Genomic DNA, 16,374 nt, shown 5'->3' with positions numbered 1-16,374 from the left:
CCATCATGACCCACTTACCTCCTAACATGGCCATCTTAGAATCATAGAATCACTAAGGTTGGGAAAGACCTCTAGGATCATGTAGCCTAACTGTAAATACCATCTAAGATCATATAGTTCAACTCTCACTCTATAACAAGACCCCTTTGTGTTACAGCATGATGCTCTTGCCCCTTAGTATGACCCTCTTCCTTCACAGCATGACCTGCTTTCATCACAACGTGACCTCTTGCTCTATAGCATATCTACTTTGCTCCATGACATGACTCTGTTTTACCACTGCACGATCTCCATGACCCATAGCATAGCCCTCTGGACCTCACCATTTGAATTAGCCCAAAGTTTGGTCACCCAGTGCATCCTGCAGCTGGCAAAAGCCCTGAAATCAGTTCTTCTATGCCAGTGAAGTTTGTTCTACACACAAACTGTGTAGAAATTTATTAATCTCTGGTCTTTGCCATTTGCCAGTGACAACTGGAGGCAGTTCCTCATGTGTGAATGGTGATTCCAAAGCGAGACAGCTTCACACTTTGCCTAGGGTAAAAATTTTGCAGATTGAAGTAAGGAAGGGTGGACTGTGGGAAAGCTACTTGCTTATAAAAGACGACTCTTAATGCACCAGGATTTGTCTAGATTAATTTCACAAAGGACCAGCTTCCTCCCTAGTCCTCCTTTGGACTACTTGTCCCATAAGAATATAGGGCTAAGAACCACTTTTCATGCCACTCTTTGCACTCGTCTTAAAGCACCCCAGGGATACCTCCCATTCACCCTTGGGTGGCAGGTGCTGCTACAGCAATGAGCGGAGCATGGACAGAGTGTTGCTGCCCTCCAGCGGGCTCAGGCTGGAAAGGGAGGTGGTAGAAGGCACGCTGTTCCTCATCAGGATGCGTAGAGGGCGAGGGATGGTTGGTGAGACCACAACTGGAGTATTGGAACCAGTGCTGGGCCCACGGTACACGAGAGACCGTGGGGGCAGGCTGGAGAGAGTCCAATGAAGGACCACCAAAAGGCATGGAGCAGCTCTGATGGGATGAGAAGCTGACAGAGCAGGGAATGCTCAGTCTGGGATAGGGGGAGCTCAGGGGGATGACAGAAATGCCCATAAATCTGTACAAGGAGGTACAGGAGAACAGAGCAGGGTTCTTGCCAACAGTACCCAGTGCCAGGCTGTGGGACCAACTGGAGCCCAGGATTTCCCCCATCACTTCTGGGCTGAAGGTGGCACGGGGACCATAGAGGGTCTGAGGGCTGCTCTTGGGATCTCCAACCCCATCTGGGCAGGGGGGCTGAACACAGCTCTAGGAGCTCTTCTGGAGCAGAATGGGACCAGATGGTACCTGAGGTACCTCCAACCTCAACCACTCTGTGATGATGCCTTCTTCCATGGCCAGACAGGGGATGAAGTAGGAGTCCAAGGGGAGGTGGACTAGATGATCTCTAAAGGCCCTTTCCAATTCAAACAGCTCTATGATTCAAGTGGGCACAAAATCACTCCCCTTCCCTGGGGCAGGAGAAAGTCTGTTCTGATACACCCTCCTACCAAACCAACTTCACTCATCTACCCTCACTCAGGCCATATTGAAAATGGTGTTGGCCATTTCTTAAGGACCTGATCCTGCTAAAAACAGCCAGTGGGTTGTAAATTCTGCATAGTGAGCAGGTAGCAAGAGCATCTTGTGTGGGAGCAACACCCCAGCACCAAACCACATTGGAGCTGGTGGTCATTAATCCATTAGACGCTTTCTTTTATATCCCCAAGGGATGGACAGGAGCACCTATTATCCAAGGAATCATTACAAGTTATGGTATCAATAAGCCATGCAGCAAGGAGCTAAGCCCCAAGAGGGTTGTGCTTTCAAGAGAAGTGCACTCAGTGGAGGGGAAAATCAAAAGACCTTCTCCTCATGACTGATAGGTAGGCCAGTAGAGTTTTAGAAAAGGAAAAGTCAAACCCAAAGGGAGGAAACTTATCTGAAATGCCATGGGTTTGCTGGGCTCTACCTGAGGTGGTTTCCAAGACTGCAAACACCACTATTTTCTGTCTCAAGAGTCTTAGAAATCAACAAAGGATTAAAACCTTCATTGTACCCCCTTGCTGGCCATAAGTTGACATGTGCTACCTGGTCCCAAATGATGATGTTTATGTTTATCTCAAAGATAGCTGTGCATGGCCTCAATTCCTAGACACACCTGGAGCTCCTCACTGCAGGGATGGTGGCTAGAGAGACATCATCATATTCATAATTATTATTATTTTTTTTTTTTGCAATGGCTCTTGTGTTTCCTTCTTATGTTTTCTCTGGTTCAGATGGAGAAAAGAAGCATGGCAGAATCCAGCTCTGCAGATGCTCAGTGGGGAGTTCTTGCTGATAGAGCACACATCTGAAAAGCTGTCATCACAGGGGGAGGTGATCCTGCCTCCAGCATCACAAGTTTCCTATGTCAGTAGTAGGTGGAAAGAGGATCTACTGCAGCAGAAGACTCGTAGGTGGCTTTAAAAACCTGATAGACCCTTCTTGGTTAAAACCTGGCAGGGCTTCATGGTTGGTGCTGGGCATAGAAACCTGATCAAAGGAAAAACAAGTCCTAAATGTTTATATTGCAAAATGAAGTCAAAAAGATGCAAGATGTTATTTTAAACCTGGCTTGGCAGATGAGAAGAGTAGCTGAGTCCAAACAGAGCAGAGCAACACCTACTTCTTAGTGTTGAAAGCATTGACCTTGGTCCATTCCTGAAGGGGTTTGAACTCCTCACTGCCTCAGGAAAGGAGTTCTTATTCTGTCCTTTCACCTCCTCTAGGGAGCAGAGAGGTGTATGCTCCTCGAGTGACTCAGCTCTGGGGTGGAATCATGGGTTCTGGAAGCCATCTCCCCTCCAGCCACAGACCTGGCCACTCTACAGTGATTTCCTCCTCCAGCTGGGAGTGATGCCTTCATCCTCAGTGAAGGCTCTTCCAGCAACAGAAACACAGATTTTGAAGCAAAGATGACTTGTTTGAATGGTTTCCTTTTCTATTCAGGAGTAAAGCCTCTGAGGGATTCAGTCTGAGCTCCATTCCCCATCTCTTGCTTTACTTCCATGAAATAACTCGTGTGACAAAGCCACCAGTTCTCCCTATAGCATACTGGAGATGGAGATGGCTCAGCACAGGCTGTTGGATTGATCTGGATGCTTAAGATTGCTTTGCCTTGGATCAGATCACACTAGAGCCAAACCACCTCTCCCTGTTTCAGATTTAGATAAAACTGACCCATTCACCAACCCAATTCGTCACAACTAGTGTACCCAATTCACTTATAACTGGCAAAAATACACATCACAAAGTGTTTTCAAACCAGTGCTTTTTAATCCATAAAAGGTGAGAGTCCATGTACAAATTAAAAAACAACAACAAAAACAAAAACCCCACTGGCGTTAAGAAAAATATCCAACTTGCACAAAATGCAACCCCTCCAGCAACGCCAACAGAAGGGTTGGGTGATGCGGGAGGAACCACGATGCCCACGCTTCTTTTAAATAAATACATCTCTAGCTCCAAGACATTTAGGTGTTCAGGATGCGTTAAGGGCAAGGCAGCCATTTTCTGTATATCTCACCACTCCCGCGCAGAGCAGCTGGCAAGATTATGCAGAAAATCTGACTGCAGCAGATGGCCTGGTGGTGGCAGCCAGACCCATAATCCTGTCTGACGAGGTCTAGGTCTCGCATCGCACAAACGGAGAGGATTCTCAAGAAGGAAGGCAGAGCTGGAAGCGCTCCCTCCAGTTCTCCTTAAATAAAATTAGAGCTGAAAGCTTGGCACGTGGGCACGGGGCCACAGAGGGGAAATGAAGGTCAAATCCTGGGGGATGCTCTTGCAGCGACGTCTCTCAGCCAACCCGCTCTTGGTTTCATGAATCTCTCGCTACGAATTTATCACAACTTAAAAAGTACAAAAATACAATTGCATCTCTGAAGGGTATTTTATACCTACCAAGATCATCCAAGCACTCAGGACCAGACAGCTCTTTAGCTTTCAGAAAACTAATGCATGAGGCAGAAATGAGATTGAGAAAATTTTGCCAATCTATCTATGCGTATTCCGAGTCTCCCTGCATTTCCAGTACAATTACCAAGATGCATGTATTCATCAGGCCAGCTCTGGTACGAATGCTGACAGCACAGTGTTAGGGTATTAGCAACGTGTGCAAGATCCAATACTAGCACAAATTTAGTAGTTTAATAATCTGGAGGAGCTATCTTCCTGGAATTTTAATCTCATACCGAGTAAGAAACAAGGCTCTTAGCTATTAATCTACTCACATATTTAGGGCAATCCACCTCTACTTATTAAAAAAAACGAGACAACAAATGCACGTTAAGTCTTTCCCTTTTCTTCCCAAGAAGCAGGTTGTACAGCCAGGCTGTGCTTCCCATTAAAAAAAAAGCCTGCACAGGTGCCCCAATTCAGCACAGCACTAACTCATGCTCTTATTTCTATCTGAGCTGGCCTAGATGCGACCAACTCTATGCTATTTGCAAAACTCAAGGGAATGTGTAGCCCAAACTCTGCCCTTCTGCTGATTATCTGATGGAAGACCTGATACATTGCCAGTGGATGGTAAGGACATGATTAATGCCATCCTAGCTTGCTGGGATGTCCCTGAGCTGTATCACAGCAGGGATAGAATCATGGAATTGCTGGAGTTAGAAGGGACCTTTAAAGGTCATCTAGTCCAGCTCCCCTGCAAAGAATAGGGATATCTACAGCTCAACCAGGTTGCTCAGAGCCCAGTCCAGCCTGACCCATACGTGCAGCTCAGTGCTGCCTAACAAGAGGCAGGTCTGAGCTGGACCCCAAAACACACACAGTGCACATCAGTGGTGCCTGAGCAAAACCCTCTCCCAAAAATAGAGGAGTCAAACGTCATCTCCATTTGCCCTGAAGGGTTTTGTTAACATGGGGCTTGCAAAACTGAAACCCTCTCCATCTTCTGGATGCTTCTGAACAACTTGGCTCCACTGGGCAGTGAGTGGTACGGCGACAGTGCTGCCTTCTACCTTGCAGAGAAAGCCTGAGAGATGCTAGAGAAGGCTACAGCTTTTGCTTTAATGGCTGGGTTTGGTTTGGCTGCTCCTCGTGCTGAGCATAAGACAAACCAGTCTCTGCTTTATCCTGAAGCACAGTTTCCCCCAACCCCTTAAGAGCAAAAAAAAATAATAAATCAGTGTTTCCCCATAGAGTTTAACACAGGAGGAGGAGGAGTCTGGCAATCAGCAGCAACAGTGGCTATGCATTTCTCACCTCTTTGGAGAGGATTTGACCAGCGGTGCATCCCCAAGGAGGGGGGGTCCCAGCATCCTCTGGACCAGGGATGCTCCATGCGGCCACGACACCAGCACAGCCCATAGAAGCAATCAGAGCTCCTGAGGATCAATAGGCAACCAGCCCCAGAGCTCACGGGACACAACCTAGCCTCAGTACATGGCCTCGTTGTCTCCCACGGCAGTGAAGGGGATGCTGTAAGTGCTGTTCTTGCTCCGCTTGCTCTTCTTGTTCCAGGCAAGCAGTGTGCTGGCGCTTTTGCTGTTCATCAGGCTCTTCCGGCTGTTCTCCTTGTTGCTTTTCAGCAGCCCGCTGCCAGAGGACATTGCTGCTGCTTTCTTCTCCGCCTGTTTGGGGAGCAGAGATGAGTAAAGGCAGGGCAGCACTGAGCTGGGAGTGTAAACACAATGCTTGAGTCTCAGCCCTGCCCCAGGGCACTGGGAAACCTCTGTGTGCTGCAGACCAGCTTGGTTTTCTTGAGGTTAAGAGCAAAATGGAGAAGTTTTCCATCTTTGCAAGCTGCTACCTGCTTTGTATTTGCCAAGTTGGTTGCAAACTAACGTGCTGCACACTGGAGAAGAGCTGAGCCTTAAGCAGATCATGGCCCACTTCACCCCCCAAAGCTTCAGCTTCCCATCTGAGGCTCAGAATGTGACTTACAGCTTTTGGCCCCTCCGAGCCCTGCAGGGTTATCACTCCAATCTCCACACCCTCCTCCCCAGTGCTCTTCAGCAGCTGGACCACCTCGGCATGCTTGGACCACCTGCAATCCTTGCCATTCACCAAGATGATGTAGTCACCCTCCTTCAATCCAGCTTCCTGCAGGGAGAAAAGAGAAGAATCACCCATTTTTGACCAAAGATAGTGCAACATGAGGCCTGATTGCTTTCCTCCCCATCCAGCAGGTTCCAATCTTGCAGAAATACAGGGTGTGGGAAGGGTGGGGTATGGCCTGCAGCATGAAATACTCAAAGCCATCATACTAATGATTTTTACAGCTGCTTTGCAGCTCACAAATGTGGTGATGGCCACACTCAGTATCCAGCACGCAGTGAACTCCCAAGCTCTCTGATAAGAGCATATCCAGCTTCAACTTAGAGTAAATGCTATAGGTCTACAAAATAAAAAATTAGTGCCTGCAAGCTTTGACCCTTAGGAAAACAGAGCAAGCTTAGCAAGGTCCTATGCACTCATTCCATGTGTCAGGAATCAACAAAGCACTTGAAGTGCTTGAAGCAAAGCATGTGCCGGGCTGCAGCTGCAGAGACATTACAGTCAGGAGTAACTCAGAGCAAGGACATGCTAGCCTAGATGCAATGGAGGTTTAGTAACTTATCCACATGGGAACACCCACATTTTGGTGTCTATCTGGAGTGCAATCCCACCCCTGATCAGTGCAATGAAGGTTGGTAGCGCAGGGTACACACTGTGGTTTAGATCTGCTTTAAAAAGCTTTCCATCTCCCTCAAAGGGATGCAATCCTGCTGCTAAAGAGCCTGTTATTAAGGAGATTCTAGGATCTGGGTGGCACAGAGGATGCGGCACAGTGATGAGGGATGGAGGGGTCCACCCAAGCATCCCACCAGGATGCTTCAAGAAAGGCTCTGTCAGAAAACATCCACTGCAAAGCTCGCATGGCGAGTCTGCACAGCACTGACATCATGCTCCATTCCACATCACATCCCTCAGTGAGGGGATCCCCCCACTTCAAGCACCCCCTATAAGGACAGCAGAGCTTGGAGTACTCACAGCAGCACAGCCTCCAGGGATGACACCAGCGATGAGGACAGGGGAATCTCCTCGCAGTGTGAACCCAAAGCCATTCTCTCCTCTCATAAGATGGACTCTCCGCATTGGGTACCATTTGTTTTTGGCCGAGAAAACTGAGAGGGGCCCCTGGTGTAAAGCAGAAACGAGGAAAGCACCTTTCAGTGTAAGAGCAACTCAATGGGAACATACAACCTTTGATGGAAAAGAGGCAGAACAAGATAGCCTGTCCTTTGCACTTCTTTGATAATGCAGTTATGAGCCTGCCCAGTGCTTTACCATGCCTGCATGTCCACAAACCCAGGACATTTATGGCCAATAAAGCCAAAGGAGCTAAAGGCACTTGTAACATGGCTTTGTGAGCAGCAGTCCAGACTAGTGCATGTTAGAAAGGACCTCAGTCCTCCTTTCCTATTCTCTTAGAAGCAGCCTAGGTCACGGTTCTATGACATCCTCCCTGCAAGCCAGGAGAAGGTCTCATCAAGGTCAGGGAGTTGGCATCATTTCAGACACTGAAATCCTTGAAGAAATGAAACAGCAAGGTTCGATGCAGAGCTGGCTCCTTAACTCCCCACTTCTGGAACTAAAGGGAGTGATGAGATGGAAGATGTCTTTACCTCAGCATTGCTCTGGGAAACACAGCCAGACTGGAGCGGTCAACAGCAGGGCACAAAGCATAGGGATGGGTCACACTTTCAGAGACAGACCACTCCAAAAATCTTTCCTGTTCTCCCAGAAATAGGATATACCTGCCTGCCTTTCACTAAGGTTGCCTGAAAGCAGAAGTGCTGGTTATATCCCAGTCAACTCATTCTCTCCTCAAGGTGCTACGTAGGCTTCAGTTGCATGGGGGATAGGGACAGTGCAGTCACTGCAGCCTCCAAAGCAGCCCCAAAGCTCAGCCCTTCTCCCCAGGATCCCATTAGCCCATTGATGGCAGAGACAAAGGACATGGTGGGATTTTCCTACTGGTCCCTAGCTGGTCAACATCATGTACCTAAGATAGAGCAGTGTTACCCCTAGGGACAACACTACCCTGAACTTGCTCTGCTCCCCTAAATAGCCCAAAACCCACCCAAAACACCCATGCCTTCTTCCCCATGCATCGGAGGAGATTCACAATAAAATTCAGGGTGGATTTTGGAATCTGGCTCAACCCATTTAGGTCTTGTGGGAATGGACCCATGCTCTCCCATCCTTTCTCCTGCCCAGGTACTTTCTACAAGGAATTGACTCGTCCTTCTCAGAGAGCAGCTGCACCAGGAAGAAGGAAAGCAGGAAAACAGAGCATGCAGGGGAGGAGGTGACATTTGCTCCCATGGGGCCACCCCATCTCAGAGCTATACGTACCAGCCTGTGGAAGAGATCTGTCACCTTCACCTGAGAGAAGCTGGGTGATTTGATCTCCGGCTTCTGGTGCGTTTTGGCTAACGGAAGGGGGAGAAAAGCACATTCACCAGGTCAAGAAGGAGCCAAAGTGGCAGCTGCCACCTCTGCATCCTGCTCCCCACATAGCAAAGGTGCAACCCATAAAAACCCACAGGACACTGAAAACCACTTACGGTGAATATCCGGAGCATCTCCAGTTTCAAAAAAATCCTCCTCGTGGTCAATTTCTGAGTATTTGCTCAGCGAGCGCTTGTGGGCAAAGGAGAGGACCTCCTGGAGGATGTCCATCTTCCGTAAGATCTTGCACAAGCCGTGGATCCTCATGGCTTCCTCGTGCTTCATGATGGCTTTCTTTAGGTGAGCTTTGCCTGCGGAAAGCGGAGAGATGGCAGCCCAAGAGCTCAGCACCGTTCCGAGCTCAGGCTCTGTCGCTCGCTCAGCTGCCCACGGATTAAAGCAGCCTCCGCGGCTGTGTCACCCGACGTGACTCAGGGACGGCCCCGTCACGTTCGCAGCCTGCCAACGGGCTCTAAATGGAGTAGGTCCCAGCCGTCAGCTCAAGCCCCCAATGGAGGGCTGAGAAGGGACCTTGAAGGGTGACCTACTTCACTCCTCCGAGTGAATCCGGAGATGGGCTGGCAGATATTCCCAAAAAAATTACTGACGATGCTGCCGTCACCCGGAGAGGGAGGCTGGCACCACCGCCCCCAAAGTTCCTCCTATTGCTTAACCTAAATCTCTGCATATTAGCTTCTCTCCATTGCCTCGTGTCCCCAGTGGGTACAGAGGACAATTGAGCCCTGTCCTCCTGGTGACAGCACTTTAGCTTTGGGGAGATCTGCTGCAGATGCCTCTTTTCTAGGCTAAGCACAGCCTTCACCCATGCCCTGAAGATCCCTTTTGGTGCCCTTTCTCACTTTCCACTTTTTAACTGACTATGAAAGTATTTTCAACTCTGTGAAAACAAATTGTGAAGAGAGCAGCCAAAGAAATCCCAATGACCTGCAAATAAATGCCCTATGAATATCCTGCAAACAACTCCTTTGCAAGAGACTGTGACAACAGTACACATATCCAATGTAAGCTAAAGAAAACATAGAAATATATAAAGAGAGAGGGATGTATCATAGATACATGTGCGCCTACAGCATTTCCACCTTTAGGACACACGGTGGCAACATAAGCCAGGGAGATGATGGAGTTCATTCTGAGTGATGGGGACTACGTCTGCTCTGCGCAAGAATCAATCAAGGAAGGATTTTGAGACTGCATGAAAAAAAGGGAGGAATGAACTCTCCAAAATAATCTTATCGAATGCATCAATCATATTCTATGCTAAGCACCTACAACCAGCTTCATTCCTGGGCAAGAAAGTGCTATATTAAGTAGGTTTTAATGACTTATCACTAACTCCTGCATTTACACTGATGAACAAATAGATAAAAGCATGGAGAATACAGGTCAGGAATAGAAGTTGTGCAAGCTTTTGGCTCCAGTTTATTGAAACTGGCGGAATAAAACACAATGTTCTAAGACCATGAGACAACAGAAAGAGAAAAAAATATCATTCCAGGGAGATGGTTATAATGCTGCAAGTTTCTTTCCTTCCTACAGACCAAAATTAGAGCTGAAGTTGGTGCCTGCACATGAATTTTTCACAAGCCAACACTGAATGGAGACTTTGGAAAAAGAAGACCAAAAGGCAGCTTGTGGAGGAGGCAAGCAGAAGACGACACCCCAGAAGCAGGGCACTGAGCTTGCTCTCACTCCTGCCTCTTTGCTAAAACATGACTTCAGCTGAATAAGCAACACTGTGTCTCTTCCCTGAAGCTGAAAATTTGCGTGGGAGGAAGCTCTCGTCTCCCAAGCCTTTTGATGCAGCAGCAGCAAAAAAAAAAAAAAAAAAAGAAGCCACCCCCAGCCTTCATTGCTTCTCCTCATCAAGCCGCAAGCTTGAGCCAAGCTCGTTTGCAAAAGCTCCAGATCCCCATGGATTTCTCTGAGCTGCACTGCATGATGTTACCTGTCTCATGTGCCTGGGGTTTTACTGTTAAACTTGGCGAAATGTGTCAATACAAGCACCATGAGTTGTCCTCAACATCTTAATAGGGAACACCATAATGCTTCCTTGCCTTCCAGGAGAGATTCTTTTCAACAAAAAGTGTTTTTGCATAGAGAGGTCCTGCAGAAGCTCATCACTAGAAGCTCAGGGGTGTTGATAGTAGACAACCTTTGAGGTCCCTTCCAACCCAAGCCATTTCATAATTCCATGAATACCATTCCCACGAGGATTCAGGGTTTCATTCCCCAAACCCTGGCAGTTTGCCCCTATGGATGCGCTCACCCAGCTTCCTTCTCTCCTCAGGATCCTGCAGTAGAACACGAAGTGATGGTCCCTCAGGCATGGTGATGTGGAACTGGAGAAAAGCCTTCTCGTGCTCTGGCAGCTCAGCATCAGATGCCGCTAACAGAAGAAAAAAAAAGGGGATGCACAGAAAAGTCAGGACACTGTTCCAAGCACCGCAGCAGGCTTGATTTCTACACCATTATTCTCATCCAGAGCTGTTCCCTGTCTCCTTGGCTTATACAGCAACCTCCTCTCCTGGGCACAAGCAAGTAAGACAGCTCTGTGGACTTGCTGGTCCAAACAGTAGGAGATGCCAAAGCCCTTTCAGCATGCCTGGCATTGGTACTGAGCATCTCCAGGGCTGGCCTGTCCTATTCCCGTACCCACAGCAGCATAAGGAACTTATTGCCAGCCATCTGGAGGAGCAAAGGATTCACTATTCCTGACCAGAGTTCATACTTGGAGATACAGAGAGTGGGAACATGAGATCTCTGCAGGGTGCTGGTGCAAAACAAACCCCCTGACTCACGGATTTCCTGTGGATTTGTGCTCCCTCCAATGTCTCATGTTATTTGGACAGGAAAGGGCTTCAGAATTTCAGGGAAGAGTTTGGCTCCATCCCTTGTAACCTCATGCAAATCTGGTTCCATCACATCCTTCTGCCATTTCTGTCCTCACCCACATGGCATCCCACCCTCTTCCACCCCTACCCCAGAAGCTGTCCTTGCTCAATCCTGCTTCTGAAATGCACAAGCCCAGCAGCTCGGTAATCTCAAGCCCTGCAATACTCCCAGGCTCACAGCAGTGCCGCAAATGCTGCTTTCGGCCAAAAAGATGAACCTACTCTAGAAGACCTTCAGGAGGCAGACCTTCAGGAGCCCTCCAGCTCTGTCCTTAGCACATAGCGGCTCAACACCACAGGCTCCTGCATGCATCAGCTGCCCGCCTCCAAACCCTCAGCCTGACACAAAATCGATTGTACGGGACATGGTGACAGCACAGATGGAAATTATAGGTCACATCCTGCTTCCACATTCCAGCTGGCTCCCCATAGCCACGTCACCTAGCTCTGGTACAGCCACACTGCACACAGACACTCAAGGCAGCCATCCATAAGGCTGGCAAGTAAATTCAAGTAGCCCAGGGATTTCTTGGTTTGAGTGAGTTTATTGTTGTTTTTCTTCCATGAAGTCCTTTGCTGGTCCAATGTATAGTTAACTGGGTCTGAAGGCTGCTTGGCTGGGAAGACACACCCAGAACCAAGGGGGACAGCAGGTGACAACTGTATAGATCTTTTTTGGCTGGCCATCTTGGAAGGACTTTGCAAGCACTGTGCAAGTCATGAACAGAAATATGGGGGACATCTGCACTGTGTACAAATTAGTGAATCCATCAGTGTGGTCAGCAGCTCAGAGCATCCCAAAAAATCTAGGCATGGAATGCTATGCAAGATTCCTTTCAATTCTTTCTCACAATGTCCCCCCGACACCAGGCTGCTACACAGAATCAGAGAATTACTTAGATTGGAAAACGCCTCTAAGATCACCAAGACATGAAGACAGCACTCAGCTAAGCAGCTGTTTCTGTGCCACAGCACTCACCTGGGCAGTCACAGAGAGCAATGGCAGCAAAGTAGTGGGACAAGGCTTTGAAATGCTCTGACTTGACGTGGACCATGGTGGTCCATGAGAAGGGAACATAATCCTTCACGTGAGCCTGGGTCATTGTCTGGTGCACCAGTGAGTAGACATCTTCCACCTGTGGGTGTCAATGCACAAATAGGTGATGTATGGGTTGGAATCTAGCATGTTCATTGGTTGGGAGTGACAGCATGTTGTCATTCCTCTTGGGAATCAGGGACTCTGCTGATCTTTTTGGGGTGCTCTTACCCTGGCTGCCTCCTGAGCGAGCTGCAGCCACGTGAGGAAGTCCTTCTGGGCATGCAGCAAGGTCACCTTCTCAAAAACACACTCCTGGACTTGGGCGACCATCAGCCTCACCAGCATGTTGAGGGAAGCAGTGCTCATGTCCAGGCTGGGAGCATTGGAGAAGTTTTCCTTCAAGTAGTTAAAGGCACCTGTACAAGGGAGAAGATGCTAGAAGCTGCTAGGCTTACAGGTGAGGAGGGTTTGGAGCATGAAGGTTTTTCCATGCCTGAGCACAGGTTCCAAGAAAGGTTGTGGAGTTTCCTCTTTGGAGATGCTCAAAAGCTACCTGGTTATGGTCCTAGACAATCTACTCAAGGTGGTCTTGCTCAACTTAAAGGAGTTGGACCAGATGGACCAAGAGGTCCCCTCTAACCTCAACCATTTTGGGATTTTGCGAGGATACAGGAGAACATCAGCCACCAAGAACAGCCCAGGATGCTCCCCCAGATGGGCTGTGCATTTCAAATATCTTACCATAACACGCAACTCTACTGCAGCAAATAAGCTCTAGGGGTGCTACCTTGCTTCTTAACCCATTCTTGTCCCTGCAGCTTTTTTCTCAGAGCTTTGGATGACAGCAATCTCTTAGAGACTCCTCTAACTTGCTCTGCACAACTGATTCCCTTCCTTCACATCATCCCTGCCATAAGGGATTATTAGTCCTGCTCTGACCACTACCCAGAGGTGAGGAAGGAGACAGAGAAGGAAAACCCACATACCAGCTGCCTTCTGAAAGGCATCAATAGCCTGGTTGAGCCCTGGCAAGGAGGCACGGTCCTGCCGTGCCCCTATCTGGGTGTGCAAGGCTCCAATGTTGAAGAGGACACTGCCTTTCTCAAAGGCCAGTGCCCGCTGGTGGGATGGAACCCCAGTCAGTGAGTCGTACCTGGAAAAGGGAAGAGACAGAAGGGATGAGAATATCAAGGCCATCAGCCATTGCTCCCACCTAATCACAGAATTTTGAGTTGGCAGGAACCTTTAAGGTTCAGCTAGTCCAAGATGACCAAGAACGGACTTTCAGAACTTTCTGCATTTTGTACAGACTCTCTTCCCACCACCATGCATCCTTAGAGCCTCAATTTCCCCTATATCCTTCAACAGATCCATCGAAGGCAACATCCTCGAACAAAAAGCAAGAATGAAACCCAGCTCTTGACTCTGTGATGGAGCTCAGAGGAAGGATGAACCCCAAAGAAAACTCAGCACAGTGGAGGAAGCCCAGCCCTGCTTCCCTCCCTGCTCCCCATTAGTAATGATACACAGATTGGAAAAGATGCACCCACCAGTGGAAGAAGACACCCAGGCTTTTGCTGGGAGGGAAGAAGCGGCTGTCGAGGAAGTAGAGTTGGTTATAATACTCCATGAGGAGCTCCAGTCCAGCCTCATTCCGGCTGGGGGTACGCATCGCCTGCAGGGATGGAAGAGAGGGAAGAAAAACATTGGAAGGAAGAGAGGAGAATGGGAGGGAAAAATCAGATTTATGGAGCTGCACATGCTGGTCAATCCTATGGGCTACAGCCCAGGTGGGAGAAATCCCATCCAAAAGGCTCTGTGGGCAAGACTGTAGGGAACAAGGGGGCTGGCACGGAGCTGATCTCCTCTGGACCACCCTAACACATGCAGGCAAGGGGCAGGGTTGTATTAATGCTGACAAAGAAGCTTTATGTCTGTGGCTTCTCTGATTTTCAGAAGGTTGAAAGGAGGCAAACCCTCATGCAACTGATGGTTTGGCTGGGGAGACACTACGTTGGGGCACCCAGATCAGAGGCAGCAGCCTAGCAGCAAGGGAATGCTGGTGGCAACACTCGTCTGAACCAAGCTGGGATTTGACTTTTTTTTAAGAGAGAAACTCATGCAAAGTCTGATGGAATTAATGCTAGGGAAGAAACAAGACTTTTTCCTCAAAACAGATAAATCCTTGGGCTTTTGACTCGAGACAGGGAGGAGTGCCAGAGCTCTCCTAGTTTCAGTCACGAGTCTTTTCCCAGCTTGTGGCTTTCCAGGGCACCACTCCCACAGCCCAAAGAACAGGATCAGGACCTTCATACAGCCTGAGAAAGCCTTTTCTTTCCGCTCTTAAGATCAAAGCTTCATGGCAAGGCAAAACTGAGGTTACTTATGAGAGCTGCTTTGTAGGAGAGAATAAAGTTCACCTTCACCGGATTGCTCTACACTTCCTCTTCTCCAAGCACTACGCTGCGTGTTAGCTGGAGAGAGAGCAGTCATTTAGCCTTGCCAGGGGTGAACTATTCATAAAACAACAATAATGGATGGCATGGTATTTTTATTGCTGTTCATTCTAGGTTATCAGGTCATTAAAGGACTCCGTTACGGAGACAGAAAACAATTACCAAAAGGTCTGTAATATTTTTGTAACTGAAGCCAGGGATGCAGCATCCTGAGACACGAGGACAAGGGTGCAGTTTGCAGTGAGCACTGAGGTACCCAGAGCAAAATACAGCACCTCCAACAAGTATTTCTTGACAAATCAAAGTAAGGCTTTGCTTCTCAAGGGACACCGACCTGCCGCAGCTCCATGAACTCTTTGATTTCTTTTTCAAACATGACACCCTCCTCTCCATAGTGCTCGCTGATGAAATCCTGGATGGGAAGAGAAAAGAAAAATATGAATAAACATTAGAAATAAGTATTCAAGATTTAAAGGGTGACGTGCAGCTCTCCCTGCAAGAAAACTTACAGTATGGAAAGTAATCTCCCCACTCAGCTATTCCTCTCCACTACAACAGAAAATACATTCCTTTCCCCCTTGCTTCAGACCCCCCCCATCTCCTTCTTTCCCTTCCCCATTGCTTCAGACCCCCATCTCCTTTTTCCCCCGTTTTCTCCACGTAAATATATTTGTTATAATTGTTCCAAAACTGAACTGATGTGGCATCTTCTCTACAGCTCCCAACCATGACCAAGTGAAGAAACATCCCCAAAGTGCAAGTCTGCACTCTTCCATCCATCTTCATTGCATCTCAGGTGCAAACTCTCTTCACTCACCTTTAGTGGCACCAGCAAATCCAGCTCCTTCGTCTCTTTCAGGCCCAAAGGAATCATGGGGACACTGATGGACTCACTGCAAGAAGACAAGAAACTCTCTGATGGATGGGTTTTTTTGAAGAGTAAAACTAGAAGAGAACTCAATTTTGCCCAGCAGAGGGACACGCTTTGCACTGAGATACGCACAGAAAACATGCTGATAACCTCAAATCTGCCATATTACTTAAATTTCTGCTTTTATCTCTGACAGATACAACAGCAACCACATCAGGCTGCAATGATGAAGCTGCTTTAATTAACAGCTCTTGAGAAATGGGAGTGATGTGTGCACAGGTCATGGATTCATGAGCTCCTACGTGCTAATCTGGGCTTTGTCGCTGATAAGGACTTGCTGATAAGGACCAGCTCAGGACTGCAGCTCCACCTGATATTGAAATTTGCTGCCTCTATTAAAAGCAGTTGGCTATTAATAGCACTTATCGCACTGCCAGGTCAATACTGTAAAATGCTGAAGATTAGGATGACATTGGTAACACCCAGCTGGGAGTGGTTTGTTTTCCAACAGTAAAGCAGAGCATTTGCACAGAACTGAGGGAGGATCATCTTTTGTGGGATTTTATTGCCTTTT

The 16,374-nt window shown here is 48.1% G+C and overlaps 1 protein-coding gene across 1 annotated transcript; it reads right to left on the bottom strand.

Moving 5' to 3' along the window:
- Nucleotides 1–3,330: 3,330 nt before the first annotated feature.
- Nucleotides 3,331–15,956, bottom strand: RHPN1 (rhophilin Rho GTPase binding protein 1). The gene is made up of 12 exons (XM_010709343.2): nt 15,747–15,956; nt 15,264–15,341; nt 14,024–14,148; nt 13,460–13,626; nt 12,702–12,889; nt 12,414–12,570; nt 10,810–10,929; nt 8,639–8,833; nt 8,427–8,503; nt 7,059–7,205; nt 5,970–6,128; nt 3,331–5,656 (listed from the first exon to the last, which is right to left on the bottom strand). The coding sequence occupies exons 1-12, from the start codon at nt 15,939–15,941 to the stop codon at nt 5,462–5,464; spliced, it is 1,803 nt and encodes a 600-aa protein (XP_010707645.1). The 5' UTR covers nt 15,942–15,956; the 3' UTR covers nt 3,331–5,461.
- Between the last annotated feature and the right edge of the window lie 418 nt (nt 15,957–16,374).

The sequence above is a fragment of the Meleagris gallopavo genome, chromosome 3 (genome assembly GCF_000146605.3).
Source record: "Meleagris gallopavo isolate NT-WF06-2002-E0010 breed Aviagen turkey brand Nicholas breeding stock chromosome 3, Turkey_5.1, whole genome shotgun sequence".
Taxonomy (NCBI): Eukaryota; Metazoa; Chordata; class Aves; order Galliformes; family Phasianidae; genus Meleagris; species Meleagris gallopavo.
This window is presented reverse-complemented; position numbering and strand designations above follow the sequence as displayed.